General features: G+C 36.3%; 1 protein-coding gene across 5 annotated transcripts in view; it reads left to right on the plus strand.

Moving 5' to 3' along the window:
* The window catches only part of UBR3 (ubiquitin protein ligase E3 component n-recognin 3), a 111,785-nt gene that overhangs the window by 48,233 nt on the left and 46,377 nt on the right, over nucleotides 1-17,175 (plus strand). For 3 of the 5 annotated variants that reach the window (XM_054070538.1, XM_054070534.1, XM_054070535.1), the window contains 6 exons: nucleotides 410-551; nucleotides 2,484-2,588; nucleotides 3,517-3,690; nucleotides 3,922-3,951; nucleotides 5,424-5,884; nucleotides 9,735-9,823. In XM_054070538.1, coding sequence (XP_053926513.1) covers nucleotides 410-551; nucleotides 2,484-2,588; nucleotides 3,517-3,690; nucleotides 3,922-3,951; nucleotides 5,424-5,884; nucleotides 9,735-9,823 — 1,001 coding nt within the window. The remainder of the gene's footprint in view (nucleotides 1-409; nucleotides 552-2,483; nucleotides 2,589-3,516; nucleotides 3,691-3,921; nucleotides 3,952-5,423; nucleotides 5,885-9,734; nucleotides 9,824-17,175) is intronic. The other 2 variants (XM_054070536.1, XM_054070537.1) reach the window with 1 other exon arrangement.

Raw genomic sequence — 17,175 nt, forward strand, 5'->3', positions numbered from 1 at the left:
TGTCTGGTGTTTCCTAGTATTGCCTGTAAACTGTTCCTACAGATGTGAGATTTCTGTGTTGTGTGTCTATCTAACGTAGATTTGTGGCTGAAGTGAAAAGCTTTCCATGTCTTTTATGTGCCTCTTAGAATGGAAATAGAATTCTTAAATTCATAGCAGTAACTAAAAAGTCATTTAACTTTATAAATAAAGGTTATTTAAATCAGCAGGTAACTCGCGGAAGAATAAGATTGAAGTCATTTTGTATATGCATTCCAATTTTTCGAATGCTGCTTAGATTAAAAGGCATAGAAATGCTCATCAATTCTAAAGCTGGTCTAAACAAAAAGAACGTGGGATAGTTATCTATAACAGTGGAGGTTGTCTACATTATCGCAGTGTTTGACATAAATCTCATTTGTTTCAACAGTTTAAAGCAAAGTGGTAAATTCCCTGGGAACCCATGGCCTCCTTACAAGAAGAGAACACCGCTACATCCAAGTTACAAAGGTCTTATAAAACTTTTACACTGTAAAACCCTGCACATCGTGCTGTTCACACTTCTTTACAAGGTACAGTCATAATTCTCTATGTCCAGTATTTTATATCCATTTTTTTAGAACAGGGGTTCTTAGAAGCATGATTTTTAATGGGTTATTTACAGTATTCAGGTTCAAATTTATGTAGTGTTTTTATTTTCGTTTTATTTTCTAAGTAGTATGATGATGTTTTGCTATTATTTTCATTATTTCATGAGTGATTGTTCCATATATACATATAGTATGTCAGGTACCTGCATAGATAAGCAGTGCTACTGTACTTTGAGGAACACTGTCTTAACCTTTTGAATTGTTATTCAGGGAGCATGGTGGTGTGAGCAGTGTTCCTTTCACTCCCACTGCAGAGCTTTAGGTTATGAGTAGCCTGTTCAGACCTTTGCAACCTGGATGGCTTTTGATCCTTAATGGCAAATACGTCTTATAACTGCAGTTGGTTCTAACATCACTTTCCAGATACATTCTGGCTTTTCATAATGGCATAGTGCTTCTTTTTCATGACTAATTAATACCTTGAAATTGTGTTTTGGTTTTGTCTTTGATAGTTGGCTGTTCTCTTTAAGGGATGCATCCTTTTTTGAACAGTATGATCATCAGAAAATGGGACTCTAAATCTGTCTCTGTACTTGAAAAGTTCTTTCAAACCAGTGTGCTGCAGAGCAAGATGAGGGACTAAAAAGAGTGGTTTGAGAGTGTAGTACTGTTCCTGGGCGTGCTTTCTTTTTGTGCTCTTTCAAAAGCTCCAGCTCCCCTGATGCTTGTTTCACTGTTAAAGTTGTGTTGAATAGAAGATACCTGTTGATGAGTATAGCATTAACAGTGTGGTACTCTCAAAGAGCCATACTTATTCCCAGCTTTTTCAGCTGATTTGTTTCTCTGGTGAAGTTATTGTATTTAAGTTGTCAGTGTCTCATTAAGATCTTAGAGTGGAGACTTAAGATTCAACCCAAATTCATTCAATAGATTTCACCTTTATGACAGAAAAGAACTTTTTCTCAAAAGCTTCATATTGCTTACAGATTAGTGACTTCAGTAAACTATAGGTTTTGCTATTACTGCAGTTTCAAAAATCTAATTTAAAAATGTAAAGTATAAGAATTTGAGGGCTTTACTGCTAATTGTCCCTTACCCATAATATAATGAGATTTGTTATGGTGAAAACTGAATTTCATGTGCTGAGACTATTGAATGAAGATCTTGGAAGCTCAGTAGTACAATGTCTAGTGGTTGGTCAAGGTTTTCCGTTGTGAGACATGTAGTTCCTTTTCTTGCCAAAACTTAACCAATGGCTGATGTTTTTCATGCTGAATGCCTGTTCTGGCCTGGGTTTCCAAGACTGAAGCAAGGACAAAATACATCCTCTTTTCTCACGTTTTAAGCTTTTTTTTATGAAGATGCTGGGTCTGACTGTAGCCCAACTGTAGACATTGCAGAGTTACGTTGTGTTGCACGCTCAGTGACTATGTCTATTTTATTCTGTTAACAATTGAAGTCCCAGGAAAGTCAGCCCCAGGCCTGGCATACCCCACACCAGAACTTTGCCTGAGTTGACGGTACCTTGTTTCCAGGGACTTCCATAAGTTTGGCCAGAGCATCTGCTGCGTGCAGTATGTTTAATTCTGGTTAGCCCTCACCAACTGCAGGGGATTGGCTGCCTGGCTACTGTCACGTGAAAAAACGAAACAGGCAAAAATGTCACATATGGGGCTCAATTTCTGCTACCTTTCCTAGTGTGACTAACTTGGAAGGCCACGGTTGGAGATAAAATTCTAGGTAGTAGTATGTTGAGCTTCTTCATAGGAGAATCCTGGCTGCTTTCTTTACCTTCCAGTTTAGGTTAGAGTTTTTGGCAATTCTTGTTTTGTCTTTTGTTTTTTCAGTAATAGGGATTATGAGACTATTAAAAATAAAACCTGCTAAGATACGAATGTCTGTTCTTCTGCCTAGATATTAATGGATCATCAGAATTTATCAGAACATGTGCTTTGCATGGTTTTGTATTTGATTGAGCTGGGGTTGGAAAATTCTCCAGAACAAGAGTCAGATGAAGAGGTAAGAAAAAATACCATCTTTTTCATTAAAATACAAAAGTATTGTCTAATGATTTGATATTTTTTAAAAATATATATTTATTAAAATTATAATTTTTCCTTAGAATTAGAAAAAAACATCTTTATTTACTTAAGTGGGGATCAACTGAGCAAAAAAGTATAAGAAAAATGCATACTGTTGCAAAGAGGAATACAGTATCTTATATTTTTCAGCAATTTCTGTATCTGTAACCTGACAACATGGATTGGTTCAATCTTTACTACTCTGTAAATTAGTACTTGAAATTGGGTGTAAAAAAAAATTGGTGATTAGTGGTTGAATCTAAAGCATGCTTAGATTTATAGACTTACAATTGAAACCTTTGTCACTGATCATCTTATTGCTAAAGTGCTGTATGTTGTAAAATATGTGAATTAGCCGAAATTTCAGCTGTGCTTTTGATGCAAATTTGAATATAAAAAGCCATCATTTTAATGATTCCAGCTTCGCTTAGTGTATTACTTTCATAAATTTTCCTGCTGTTTAACAATTCTTGTATGACTAAGGATGTGACATGCTTTTTTGAGAGGCGGACTTCTGTATAGTTCAGATTTTTGTATTAGTCTTAGATTGTACAGCTTTGGATTGCTTTGAGTGGTTCCTTTTACTTCTGCTAGATAGGACAGATTGCATGTATTTGATTATATTAAGATCAAATGTGTAGATTTATATATCTATCAGACCTGTAGTCCTTGTGGACTGTACCTGTAGGCATCAGTCATAATAATTTTTTTAAGAGGTGTGTCAGCTTTAGTGAAGTACATACTGTTCAACATACTGTTCCTATCTCACGGAGATATGATGACCTCTGTAATACCATTATAAAAAGCAATGTGAGTTATTGTAACATATGAAAAAAAGGTACACTTTTCCTTATCTATTATTTTAGGAATCTGCAAGTGGACAAGAGCGTTGCCATGATAGTTGGTTTCCAGGTAGTAACTTGGTTTCTAACATGCGTCACTTCATTAACTATGTCCGAGTAAGAGTTCCAGAAACTGCTCCAGAGGTGAAGAGGGAACCACCTGCAAGCACGAGTTCTGATGGTTTAGCTTCATCACAAGTAAGTATATACAAATGCTAGTTCTTTTCCTAGATGAGTTTAAGTTATTGCATGTTTTGGCTCTTTATGTTATTAGGATTTTTTTTTTGCTGTTTTATGAATTTCTTAGGATATCTTTATTTCCTCCAGTAATCTTTCCTAAGTGTACTGATAATAGAATTGACATTATTTCAAATGATACCTCCTTCCAAATGATGTATTTAATGACTTTTTTTGTCCTCGACCTACCAGAGTTCAAGGCGGAAGAGCCTCCAGAGAGAGGTAGATCTGTGTGCAGTTTGTTCTTTTAAGTGATTAACTGGCAACATGGCTTTAATTGTGCTCACCTTAACATTCATTGAAATCTTCTAGCTTTCCTGAATTTCTGTTTAATTTATATTGTAAGGACCCATGCTTTTTTCATATTCTTTATTGTAATCTTAGGCAGTAGACTTTAAGCAAATAAATCCCCTTACGTTTTTAATACAGATTTTGAAATAAAAGCTTTCTATCAAATATAAAAGGTTATTTATAACTTGCTGCTTGAGCTTTGTGTTTAGACCTGTCTTGCCAAAATATTACTAACATTTAATAATGTAATGTAGTCCTAGCTTTCTCAAGTCTAGGTATGTTTAACATTAGATTGAAAATGCATTTGAAATTATTAATGGCAAGTTTGATTGTGGTTTTTGCTGTTTTGTTTTTTTGTTTTGTTTTGTTTTTAAAAGCAAAATGACTCTGTGGGTGGTGGGATCCTGAAAGATTTATAGCTGGTAGATGATTTTATCCCCTGTGTCAGGATTGCTTTTGTATACAGCACTTCAGATTATTGTGTGCCAGATGTAGTTAAATACAGTGGACATTTGTATTACATGTTAATGTTAGAAAAATAGATCAAAATTTAAAGTAGGCAGGCAAGATGAAATAGATTAAAGCAAAGGTAGGTGAGGTGATTGTCAGAATACCATTTTTATAATTGATCTCTGAAGCATTTGTTATCTCTTGGCTGCCTGGCCCTTTGAGAAGGAGGGGGTAAAGGTGTGCAAGTGTTATGAATTTCATGTTCAAAATATTTAGGAAACATCTCTCTGCGATGTTTCATATGGATTCAGCATATGGGAATTGCTTTCAGTCAGAAGTTAATGCTATGTGTAAGAAAGGGGAGCATAGAAGATAAACATTTGAATGGGCTCCATCGTTAGTGTGACTGCACTCGTATGCTTAAGTGCCCTGAGTAGCAAGCTCTGCTTGCAAATATGGGTACGTGACTTCTGGATCTCAGCTAATAAATCCACTCAAAATGGATAGTGGCCATGGGAATGTGTAGGCTCACCTGCGTTCAGCTGTGTGGGATTTGGACTTTACGCTGTGCAGCAGTGCTCAGTAGACTTTAATAAAGACATTTAAATGGCATAAAGATACTGAAATTATGAGTATTCCAGAAAAAAGTAAGGAAATATTACTTGGAGAATAGAACTCCTAAGTTTGACTAGAGCAAACCTTGTCAGTTGTTTTGACATGGATGTTATTTTCATTTTGTACTGTGCTTTTTTTATGCAGCGATATATTATGTATTTGTATAAAAATTATGACATGCAGGGTTAGTATTTTGCTATACCAAATTTTGGGAAAGGAAAGTCAAAATGTTTTGCTTTTCTTTGTAGTTATGAAACTATAGAAAATATTTTAAAATGTGTGTTGTTTATTCTTGTATTTTTGAAAATTAAACTTTTTTTTTTTTTTCCTTCTCCAAGAATTCGGGGACAGCTCAAGTGTTCAGTTTGGTTGCAGAACGTAGGAAGAAATTTCAGGAGATCATCAATCGAAACACGAGTGAGGCAAATCAAGTGGTTCGGCCCAAAACTTCAATGAAATGGTCAGCACCTGGTGCAACTCCACAGCTAACCACAGCCATTCTGGAAGTCAAGGAGAGCATCCTGTCCTTGCTGATTAAACTGCATCACAAACTCTCAGGAAAACAAAACTCTTACTATCCTCCGTGGTTGGACGATGTGGATGTTTTAATCCACCCAGAAATTCCAAGATACTCTCATGGTGATGGAATGACTGCAGTAGAAAGAATTTTATTGAAAGCAGCTGTACAGAGCAGATTGAATAAACGTATAATTGAAGAGATATGCAGAAAGGTGACACCTCCTGTACCACCAAAAAAGATTAGTTCTGCAGAGAAGAAAACTTTGGATAAAGAAGAAAGGTAACATGAGTAATAAAGAGATAGTGGGGGGGCAATGTGTATTGTGCACCTACTGATTATCTGTCTCTGTCTTTGCATGAATTATTTATTAAAACAATAAGTCTTTATTCTGCAGTTCTCTTCTTTATCCATTTTGTATGTAAATGATTTGCATGGGTACTGAGGAAGAACCTGCATCTTGGTAATTTAGTTCTTTAAATGAGAGTTTTCATGATGACCATATGATACACGTGCTCACCATTTTGTTACCATGTATACCACTCGTACACAAAGGTGCAGGGTTAAGATTGCGTTAACTTTTGAGGCTTAACTGTGCAACCACAAGATGAGTTACAAAATTTTCTTGATTTGTGTTGTCTGTTCATTCACATGCGCACTTCACTCTGATTGTTTATTTACCATATGTGGGTTTGGTAATTCTGCCTTTTTTTGTCTGGCACATTCAATTTTAAAATTAAGCTTTCAAATTTTTCATAGTTTTTGTTTTTTTAAAAAATTATATTCGTATTTTCTTATAATGTGGCCTGAAGACCTGCATTCCAGATGTCTGTCCTGTGCTGAATTCTTTTCTGGAAAAAGCTCAGATGATATTGAGGTTGGGGCATAACGAGTCCGAAGCGCCCCCAGAATACTAGCACTACTGAAACTGAATGTATGTAAATCCTGTTCAGGAGGAATCATCCAGTTCAAATACTTAAAAGACAGCAACTAGAGCTGAGAAGTTGAGGTGAAAACTAGGAGTGGCAGGGGTAAAGAGCTCAAGTCTGGGACTACCTGCAAGGAGAAACCAGGTCAATAGTGGACAAAGGGAAGGTGCCAGGTCAATTGAGTAGTTGGTGTGGGAAGACGAGCTGGCAAGCTGGGGATGTTGGGAAAGAAGTGGATCGTCAGGAAAGCAATACTCAGGGAAGAAGAGCAAACGGAAGAAACAATTTTTAGTGAAAATCTTGAGGGAGAATGGATTCTTGCGAGCTGATGGGAGAAGGAGAATGTGGAACCAGAATGCAACTGCCTGGAGCCTACAAGTGAAACACAGGTTGTCATTTGGGGGATGTAATAGCACCAGATGAAGAGTGGGCAGGAGTGAGGCAGAAGGGGAGACTGGTATCTGGTTAGCTAAAAAGACTGAAACATGTCATATGAAGTGAGGATTGGGTAGGGTTAGAAGTTCGAGGTGTAGGAAGTGGAGGAATTGGGTCAGAGAACTTATCATACTACTGAAGCAGAGAAGAGCAGAGGCTAGAATTGACATGAATACACATATGCTTGTCCATGCAGGGTTTTGATGTATAAATAATTTGTGTAACCAGACTGTATAATGATGGTTCTAGAAATTTGGATAGAAATAGGCCACTTGAGTCAGTCAGTTTCTGGATTACCTTTATTTATCCTGCTATTTTTATTTGGAAATAAGTTTTTCGGTAAGTTCTTTCTGCTTTGTCAGAGACCTAAAATGTACTTAAAACATTAAAAATATAAAAATAGATTTCATATTTTTTATAAGTTACATGCTTTATAATTTTTCTTGCGAGTGTTCAGTTAATAGTTTGATTTTCAACACCTCTTGTAATAATTCAGTAAATGAGAGAAATAGTCAAGGTTTAGCATGTAAAATGGTCTTTCAGAAAATGCCAGACTGAATGGTTGCTGTAGATAAAACACAGCGACATCTTGGATGCCCACTCATTATTGTGGTACTCAGTAGTGCTAGATTTATGTGTGGGAGAAGCATGGGAATCAATGAATCAAGTAACTTTTCATGTAGAAATGGGTGAAGTCATTCCTTTCCTCCTGTAAGGACATATTTTCAAGGATCTGTTGTGGGCACTTTAAGTTTTCACTTAAGTTTTGGAGTTAACGTAATGATGAAAATAAATGTTTCAGTTCTTTGTTGTTCTGAGTGGCTGCGGTGTTCTCCTCTAGCCCATGATGATGCTGGAGATGTATGAAGTTTATTGATGGACAGTATGATAAGTGATGACTAATCTCATAGACTGAAAGTGATCATGTAGTCAGGCTGCAATTTTTGATTTTTCTAGGTTTTTTTTGGTTTTTGTGTTTGGTTTTTTTTTTTCCCCTCCCCAAGCCCCGTTTTATTATTGAAGATCAAACAGACTGAGTCTTCAGTGGTCACCTTTTTTGGTTGCTTCAACATAGAATGACAAACCTGGCATCACTCAGGGAATGGGTGGTCACCATAGAAACCAAAATACAGAACTAGAAGAGAGCTTGAGCTGCTTGCAATATTTTTTCAATTGCAGTGTCATACTCCCATGGGCCATCATGGAAAATTACTGAGCTGTGCTGAATCTGTCAGAGTTTGTTTATGTCATCTTATTAAAGGCTGCTATTTACAGTCACTTTCCTTTTAGTTAAGGCATTTATTGAGAAATTTTCATGGAGAAATAAATAAAATGAGGTTTAATGAATGCCCTTGTGTGATCCTCAGAATAATGAATCGTAGGATTGTTGTAAATAGAATTTATTTTGAGAAATGGAGGCTATACAATGTGAGAGAAAAATGGGCAGAGTTATTTGCGTTTTTGAAGTGCCTTTAAGAGAACAAGTTAGAAGCTTTGACTTACAAGCAGCCTGCCTCGGGGTAACAGGTTATAGTATAGTAGCTGCTCTGGCCCTGTGCGTTCCTGCTGCTGTGCCAGGATGGTGATAATCAGACAGTGCTGCGGACCGAAGAGCAGCCCATCAGTTTATCAAATGCCAAGTGGTGGTGTTAAATCCCTTGTTAGTTGCGAATCATCTCTGAGTGCAGAGGAGAAATGACTGTGAATGCTGATGCACAGAGTTGGTAGTTCTGATAGAGCTTACCCAGCTGCACTGGGAGCCACTGCCCAAAGCCCTCGTGCAAAGGGCACACAGCTATTCATGTGCCTTGTGGTGAGCAGCTGTGGTGTGAGTTTTGTTCGGTTTTCTCACTTAACCTCTCCTATTTCCTGTATTTGCAAACTCTTGTCAAAGTAAAGATCATTTCTTGGTACCTCAGGAAAGAACAATTGTCAATGTCTCTTTTTTTTTTTCTTTATCTTTTTACATCAGTGCATATTGCCCTACTCGCTGCAGTATGTATATTCAGGGAGAGAGAGAATAGCTGGTCATATAGCTTTGTACAGATCACTAACACACTTTAAACAGAGACAGGAAATAATCTCTCATGTCTTCTGTTTGTAAATCCAGAGTTGTGTTAAATGATGAGGAAGAAGTTAGTGAAGTCAGCTTGGGTCCAGGGAGATAAGGGCAATCTCAGACTTATTTAAGTCCAGGTATAAAAGCTATGGTGATCCAGTATCTAAGCGTAGAGGTGGGGGAGAAGGAACCAGTATGAGGAGCCTTAGCTAAAAAGTAAATTATTCGTGTTTGTTTTCCTTGACATTGAGCTTGATATCAAAAGTGAGTGAGGTAGGCTTGTTGCTGCTGTTATTCGCTTGTCAATGGTAGCTCTGAAGAGTACTTCTTTTTGTGCCATGGCTGACATTTCGCTGTTATTTTTCCCTTATGTAACAGAAAAAAAACCTGTAAAGAGTAAGTTCGTGGATTCTTTTATTTACGCTGCCATGTCCTAATGTGTTAAAGGATACTTTGGTTTTTTGAAAGTTTTTTTAGAACAGGATTTTATTCCTTTCTCTCAGACTCAAAAGAAAATAACTGTTATTTGTTTAAAAACTTTACTTGTAAAGCAAGGGATTACTTTATTGGCTTGAAAAATCAATCCTTTTATTTAGAAAAACTTGATTTTTGAAGTCCAAAGGTTGGTACTGTGATCAGCTCGATGCTATAAACTATTTTTTTCCTCCATTGTATATCCACTTCTTTTTCTCTCTCTTCTTTCATTCAGACGACAGAAGGCCAGAGAAAGGCAACAAAAACTGTTGGCTGAATTTGCCTCAAGGCAGAAAAGCTTCATGGAAACTGCCATGGATGTTGGTAAGTTTTTGTATGGTTAACTGCTTGCTTTTTTTTTTATTTTTAAATTTCTGTGTTAGTATTAAAGTTCTTACTCTATTTGAAAAACAAAAACCAAACCCCAAACAAAAATCCGTTCCCCCAGATTCTACTATGGTATCCACTTGTTCACTAAGTACTTCTTAGGAGGCTTAGAGTTGTGTTTTCTAGGACAGATAATACTGAATACATAATTGCTAAAGAATGGATGGAATGATCTTGAAAATATTTAAAAGAGAACACATTATCTGTAGGACATAACTCTATTCCTATTTTTTCTTAATACACAGTGGATGAAGTTACTAAATGTGTGATATGTATTAAAGTATTTACCTTTTAATATAAACATCCCAAAGTTAGTTAGATTGAATTTTCTTTAACCTGTAATAAAATGTTGGCATTTAAAATCTATGTACAGATTAAGGAAAGCATAATTTTTAGATGATCTCAGTTACTGCAAATGATGACATTGCACTCTATTTCAAGTACAGGCTTTACAGAAGAATCAGCTCTTGTTTTTCTTGAGGAAAAGTTCTTTCGGATTTGGTTGTGTGGAAGTGTATAATCTGGATTAGTTTACTTGTGTTTAACTGAAGACCAGAAAATATTTTCATCATGTGGATTACTTCACTGAAAATTGGCATTTTTGAAAGATAAGAAAAAGCAGGAATCTTTTTTTTTTTCTTTTTTTTTCCCCCCTTACTCTTTCAATCAAATATCATTCGCTATGTGGTGTTGATTTGAGTTTCAGCACTGGTTAGAAATATTTTGACAACTGTTTTTGCTGAAAAAGTCCGATTTTGAAATTGTTTCCCTCAGTTCACAGGTTACTGAGATTTATTTGTTCATTCTTCTGAAGGTGTCGGTTACAGCAGTCATTGAAACTTCTTTAGCAATCGAATGACTGCGTATAAAGTGTTATATTTGGAAAGTGTACAATAAAACACAAAGCCTGCAGATAAAAATAAGTTTATTGTGCTTATTAAATGGGTAGCTATTTCCTTTTTAATCTAATTGAATTAAGAAAGAAGGGAAGAAGAAACATACAGTTCTACTTATTAAAAATTAGGTCTTTTTTGCAGTTGTGGCTAATTGAAAGCAACTGGGAAACTTTGATCTGCTGTCACCTATATTTTAAGTTCTTGTTATTGCAACTTCAAGGTTGATGGGTTTACATATGATACATTGTATCTGTATATATTTACCCATCATAGCTGTAGTTGCATAAATACTTCCATCCTTGGGAATCCCTGGTCTTTATAAGCTATGTTTAAGGTAGCTGCTTTGATTTGTGGATGAAGCATGCTAGTTAAATCAATAAGTTACACAGCATTTATTTGTATGGAGGACAGAGAACACTTAGCTTTTGCTTAATTATACATACCAAATATTAAAATCAGTCCTCAGTTTCTGTAACTGGCAGACCTAGGCCTTTGTGCATTAAACTTGGATATGCAGCACTTAAGTTGTTTCTTAGTATTTAAAAAATTAATAACTTCACCTATCTCAACGTAAAAGATTGTGTTTGTCAGTTGTACAAGGTCATCCTCAGCTGTCCATAGAATCAACTTAATGGACTACATTTTCCTAAAATTGTTCTGAGTTTGTGATGAAAATTCACTGAATTTGTACTATAGTTGAGTATTACCTAGCTTTTGCATGCTAACTGGTATTAAAATAGTTTGCAGGAGGGAAGTATGTATTCCACTGTAGTGTACAGGATTTACTTAGAAACCTAGGTTAGTTGTTTGCCAGGAATATTTTCTTCAGTTCGCTCTAATTTTTTTCAACTGAAGTGATTTGTTCAGCTGTGATTGGAGTCTGTACATGTCACAGCCCATTACTGAAAAAGTTGCAGAAACTATTGTTACTCTAATTTTAAAATACAAAATACAGGAAGAATTCTGAAACTAGTCTTTGTAGAGTGATTCAATTTAAAACTAATATAAGTATTTAAAAGTTTTACCTTGAATTGTATCATAGCTATACTGAAATAGTACGTTTGAAAACAAAAATAATTTCATACTAAAATCAGTCAAGTTAAAATGCATTCCCTTCTCACACATTCAAACTCCATTACCTGTTACTTTTATTACAGGTTGAAATTCAGCAGTAGGTTTATTTCTTAGTTTGGATTCCTTGTTGTAACAGTAATAACACTGTTAGAATGCAGAGATGATGGGTCCCCAGCTCCCTGGCTTTGTCACTGATTCAGTTGGTGTCATTTTGGCACACTATTATCATAATCTTTTAAAACTTGTCTGTCTATGAAATGTGAATGTGATTCAGTAGTAAAAATACCAGCAGTGGTGTAATTGGTTTTGGGTATAGCACTTCAAAAATAGTTTTCTTTTGACAGTTTAAAAGACTGAAAATACTCTGAAAATAAATGTCTGGTATACAGTAGGAATAATGGAGAAAACTTTAAGCCAAAGCTTAAAGATTATTTTATTAAAACTGTATAAACTTGGTAGTTTCCAAAGTGTTTATTAAAGTGCATAGAGCCACTGTTAATCCCTGGAGGCATGCCTTTTGTTTGGTTGTTGGGGTGCTGCAATGCAATATGGTTTAAAAGATAGTTACCAAATTACATGTTCATTTTTCAATATCAAACATAACGCGTTTTACCAGCAAAAATTTATTCAAACTGGAATTCAAAAATTCATATGAGATTCTGAAAGTAAAAGTTGGCATTTTCTTGCATATAATCACTGTAGAAAAAAAAATCCAATTAATTAGCCCTTTATGTTTGTGCTCCTGTTACTTTCTATTTAAATTCTGTGACATCTGCAGAACTGTATTGCCATTCAAGCTTGCCTGGAAGTAATTAGGTGAAATTTAGAAACGGTTATGTTAATGAACAAGGATGGAACAGAATTCATTGTACTGTCTTTAGCTATTTGACTGCAGGACAAACACAAAAAGCTGATAAATAAATGAAGAATATTGTTCTGAGAGCGGCAGACAGAGCTCTTGAGGTATCTGAAGTGAATGTCTGTTGGGTCAAAAATGTGGTGTCATGTAGTCACATACAATGTCAGCTCCACAGGCCTTCTGGGCTTCTTGTAATAGGTACTTTAAAATGTTTGTCTTGAGGGTACTTATCTCGGGGTGAGGCTGTTGTTTATCTGTTGATATGGAACTCCACGCAAGAGATTTTTGAAACTTCCGGTGGGACTTGATAATAAGAAAAATAAATCCCTTTGCTTCAGGTTAACAGAAGCCTTTAACAGATGACAGTGATACTTCAATGATCTGTCTAAATTTCATGAAGGTGAAGTATTGTGATCCATTCCAGGCAAGCTGCTGGACTACTTAATCAAATTTGTAAACTGGTTAATTTGTAGATTACAAATATTAAGCTATCTCACATTCCTTCAACAGTTTTGCTTACTCTGAAGTGTCCAATGAGATTTTTTAAATACTTTGTTGGAAATGAGCGGTATGATCTTTGCATTTGTTTAAGATGTAAGACACAGCAGGAAATAATTTTGTCCTTCAAGTGAACATTCCTTAGCTAGAGTTAAAAAGAAGTGTGGAGTTTTAATGCAAGGTGACACACATTTCCTACCGCTCAATGTTCTGAACCCAGATAGAAAAATAAATTAAGTACTGATCTCTTGAGAATACATATGCTGGGTCAGGGCAAAGAATATTAACATGCAAATAGTTGCTTTGGTGCCAAGGGGCCACTTTGACGCACAATGTTTACAGGAGTAGAAATGTTGACTACAGTCAGCAGAGATTGTAAACTGTGTTTACGGAGCCCATTCAGTTCTGGGGTTTTGCTGGGTAGGGGAAAGAGAGTGAATCATGAATTCTGGAGAGTACAAATGAAATAAAATTCAGGCAGCAATTTATTCTGTGATAAACCAGTGTGCTAAATTTTAGCAGAATGATGAGTGTCTGCAAGGAAGTAAGAAATGCCAGGACTTTTTACCTTAAGGTCTCTTAGTCTTATTGGTAAGAAACCAAACAGAAAGCTAAATAATTAACTTGCTTTTAAAAAAAAAAAAACGTGGGAATGGTAGTGTTTAGCACTGTTCTGGATTTGTGAGTTTAAACGTTTTAATTATATTCTGGTGTTTTTATCTGTTTTTTGTAATCAGATTAATATTTATCCAGATTTCTGAAATAGTTCACAAGGACAAAGGAAAGTCCCAGAACCCATTGTAAAGGGTGGGGGTGTGTGACATTCGACAAACCTCATCAGAGAAACTTAGTGAATTGATACCGATAACGTGTGTCTTATCTTGTGTTTACTCTTTCACACACGTTGACATCATCAGGACAAGTCTGTCTGAAATCAATTAGGTTGCATCTTTGGAGAGTTAGAGTTTTAAATGGTAAGCATCTTTGGTTGTGTTCCAAAGAATACATGACATAAACTGCGTTCTCTGCCTCCTATGGCTACTGCCTGGCTAATAAAGGTATGTTTCAGCCTAGCAACTAAAGCAACCTTGGTCTTCCTTGCTGTCCTGTTACTACTGCCTACTTTCTGAATCTCCAGTGCAGTGACAAGATGTCTCGTTTTGGGTGCCAGTGGTTTTCACGCAAAACAAAACAGGAGGCTCCTACAAAAGGTGTTCGAAAGGTGGAGGAGTACTATGCCACAAGATCAGCATCTTAGCAAATAGCTTGCAAAGGATTCCTCTGGCACTCAGTAAGATAACATTCTGGGAAGCACATACCAGTGCTGTTTTCATGGAACTGTCTTCCTGGTGTCAGCAGAAAATGTCAGGGGGTTGTGCACTAGTGGAAGCAAAATAAGGAGATTTAAATTACTCTTCAACTCTTAGTTGCAATTTATAAAGCTTTGTTCACGTATCATGTTATTTGAGTAGGGTTTTTAGTGAGAATAGAAGGAATACTGTGTTTTATTGCAATCAGTGTTTAACTATAGAGACTTGTCACCATAAAAGGACATTTAATAAAATAATAATTTTTATTAAGCTGTCCTTTTATAATTGCATTTTGGGATCTAGGAAATCGGAATCACAGAATCATTTAGGTTGGAAAAGACCTTTCAGACCATCCAGTGCAACCCTTAACCTACCACTGCCCAGTCCACCACTACACCATATCCCTAAGCACCACATCTTTTCAAGATGTCCAGGGATGGTGACTCCATCGCTTCCCTGGGCAGCCTGTTACAGTGCCTGATAACCCTTTTCAGTGAAGTAATATTTCCTGATATCTAATCTAAACCTCTGCTGATACAACTTGAGGCCCTTTCCAAAATGTTGTCTCGTGCTTTAAAAATTGAACATATGTTTTGTAAATCAGGTTAAAAAAATAGCATTACGACTCCAGTCATTTTAAATAAATAGTTCATGGGTTGCCATGGAAAGCACAGAGCAAGTAGAGGAAATAAAGGGGGGCGGGGGAAGAGGCTACAGAGGTGCAAATTTCTGGGCTTCCGTGTAAGTACTGTTGCAGTAAGATGCAGTTTACTTTGATTTTTACCTATGTGAAATAAGAAATATATAACTGAAAGTGAAGTAGAATAGAGGCATGCCAGTTACTTTATATTTACATATATCAATGCATTAATGAAATATTTTAGAATGAGGTTTGCAGTAAAGGTTTGTCTCATTTTCAACAGTATTTTGAGTTTGTTCTCGTCCTTGACAAGGTAGGTAGATCATGCGGCTGGTGAGACAGGATGTGTGGCTTCCACAGAGGCAAAGCTCAGGAGGACAAGACAGACAAGACTGAGAGCCTTACTACATGCATAGCCTGCTTTCCTTTTTCCAGTTAGTCACTGATACATATTCACACCAGGAATTATGCTGCCAAAATCGAACAAATCACAGCCAAAGTCTTATGTTCCAAAGAAGCTAATAAGTTTAAACTCTTAGTCAAGGTTTATCATAGTCCATTCAAAAAGATTTGGAAGATTTTGTTTGGTTTTTTTTTGGTCTGCTCGATTAGTTGAGGTTTTTAATTCTTGCCAGTTTCTTTTACTCATGGATTTTGTGTAAGTTGACTTTATTTTCTTTCACTAGCTCTGGAGGAAATTACTTTATTAGGAAGTCTTCCTTGATGCCAGAAATGCCCTTGAAATTTCATTGCCAAAATAGCCTAGCACTAGATCTGAGTGGTTGTGAAGGAAACATGCATTTGATCACTGTCTCAAATTAAATTAGCCTGATTTTTAGGTGCCTGTTGCACATAGGCAATAGAAATATAGATTGCATATATTGAACTGGTTTGGAACACCTTTTAAATACTAAGATTAGTTTTTTTTCTACGTGTTTAAAATGAGCACTTTATGGTGAATGCATGGTATTTTGTAAATTCAACATCGACTAATTTTGTGGTCTTCATTGAGTTGTTCCAAATCAGATTGGCACAGTACGTTCTCATATTACGCTTTTTTAAGTATTGAATGGATGCACATTTTGTATTGTATTGACAATATTTTCAAAAAAGATAAATAAGGTTGCAAGTTGTCATTCTCATATCCTGTGCTTCTGATACAAAGGGGGGTGTGTGTGTGTGTCTGTGTTACGCAGTTATGAGGTGATGTTAAATGTTAAAAATAGCTTTAGGGTTTACTTCCTCCCTTTTGTGCTACAGTTACCCCTAGGTTTTCTGGATGTTTGGACTTAAAAACATTTGCAGTTGAAGCATTCGTCTTTTTCTTTCATTGTTTACTACACCTGACTGCCACTAGATGGTGATAGACGTGTGTGCAATATTGACGACTGCATGTCAATGAAGATTGGAGTTCATTTTCATGTGACCCTCAATAACTGACTGGGAAATGAGTAGTTACTAAAACAGTGTAGTTTTGATTCTGCTCTCTGAGCAAGAGCTTTGCATGGAGCTTTTCATAGCAAAGGAGGATGCTGCCTAGCATCCAATGTGCCGCTTTTTATAGCAGCAGGCTTCCTGTGCTGAACTTGTAGTGGGCTTTCAGAAGAGAGCAGCTCTCCTAAAAGCAGTTCTGCGTGAGGGCTATTACTGCACTGAAGGATTTTGGGTTCTCTATCCAGCTGCTTGGTATACTTAATCAAGGAGATAAAAAGCATGGTTGAAAGCAGGGAGGAAGTGTTTTCCTTTGGAAAAATTATGTGCTAGGAAAGAAACAAGCGCCCTTATATCTAAATCAAGTGGCTGACTGTATATGTTCTTGAGCAGTCAGGAGAGGATCATCTACTCCTAAGGTGCTTTTCTTTCAAACCAGTTAGGAAGTTTTACCTCTGATTGTAACATAACGTAAAATTGCTTCTATTTTGGTTAGCCCCCTGCACTGAAACCACCACCACCATTTTGTGAACAAAGCTACATCAAGTGCAATTGCTTTAATACTTCAAAGATTGTCCTTA

The sequence above is a fragment of the Cuculus canorus genome, chromosome 6 (assembly GCF_017976375.1).
Source record: "Cuculus canorus isolate bCucCan1 chromosome 6, bCucCan1.pri, whole genome shotgun sequence".
Classification (NCBI taxonomy): Eukaryota; Metazoa; Chordata; class Aves; order Cuculiformes; family Cuculidae; genus Cuculus; species Cuculus canorus.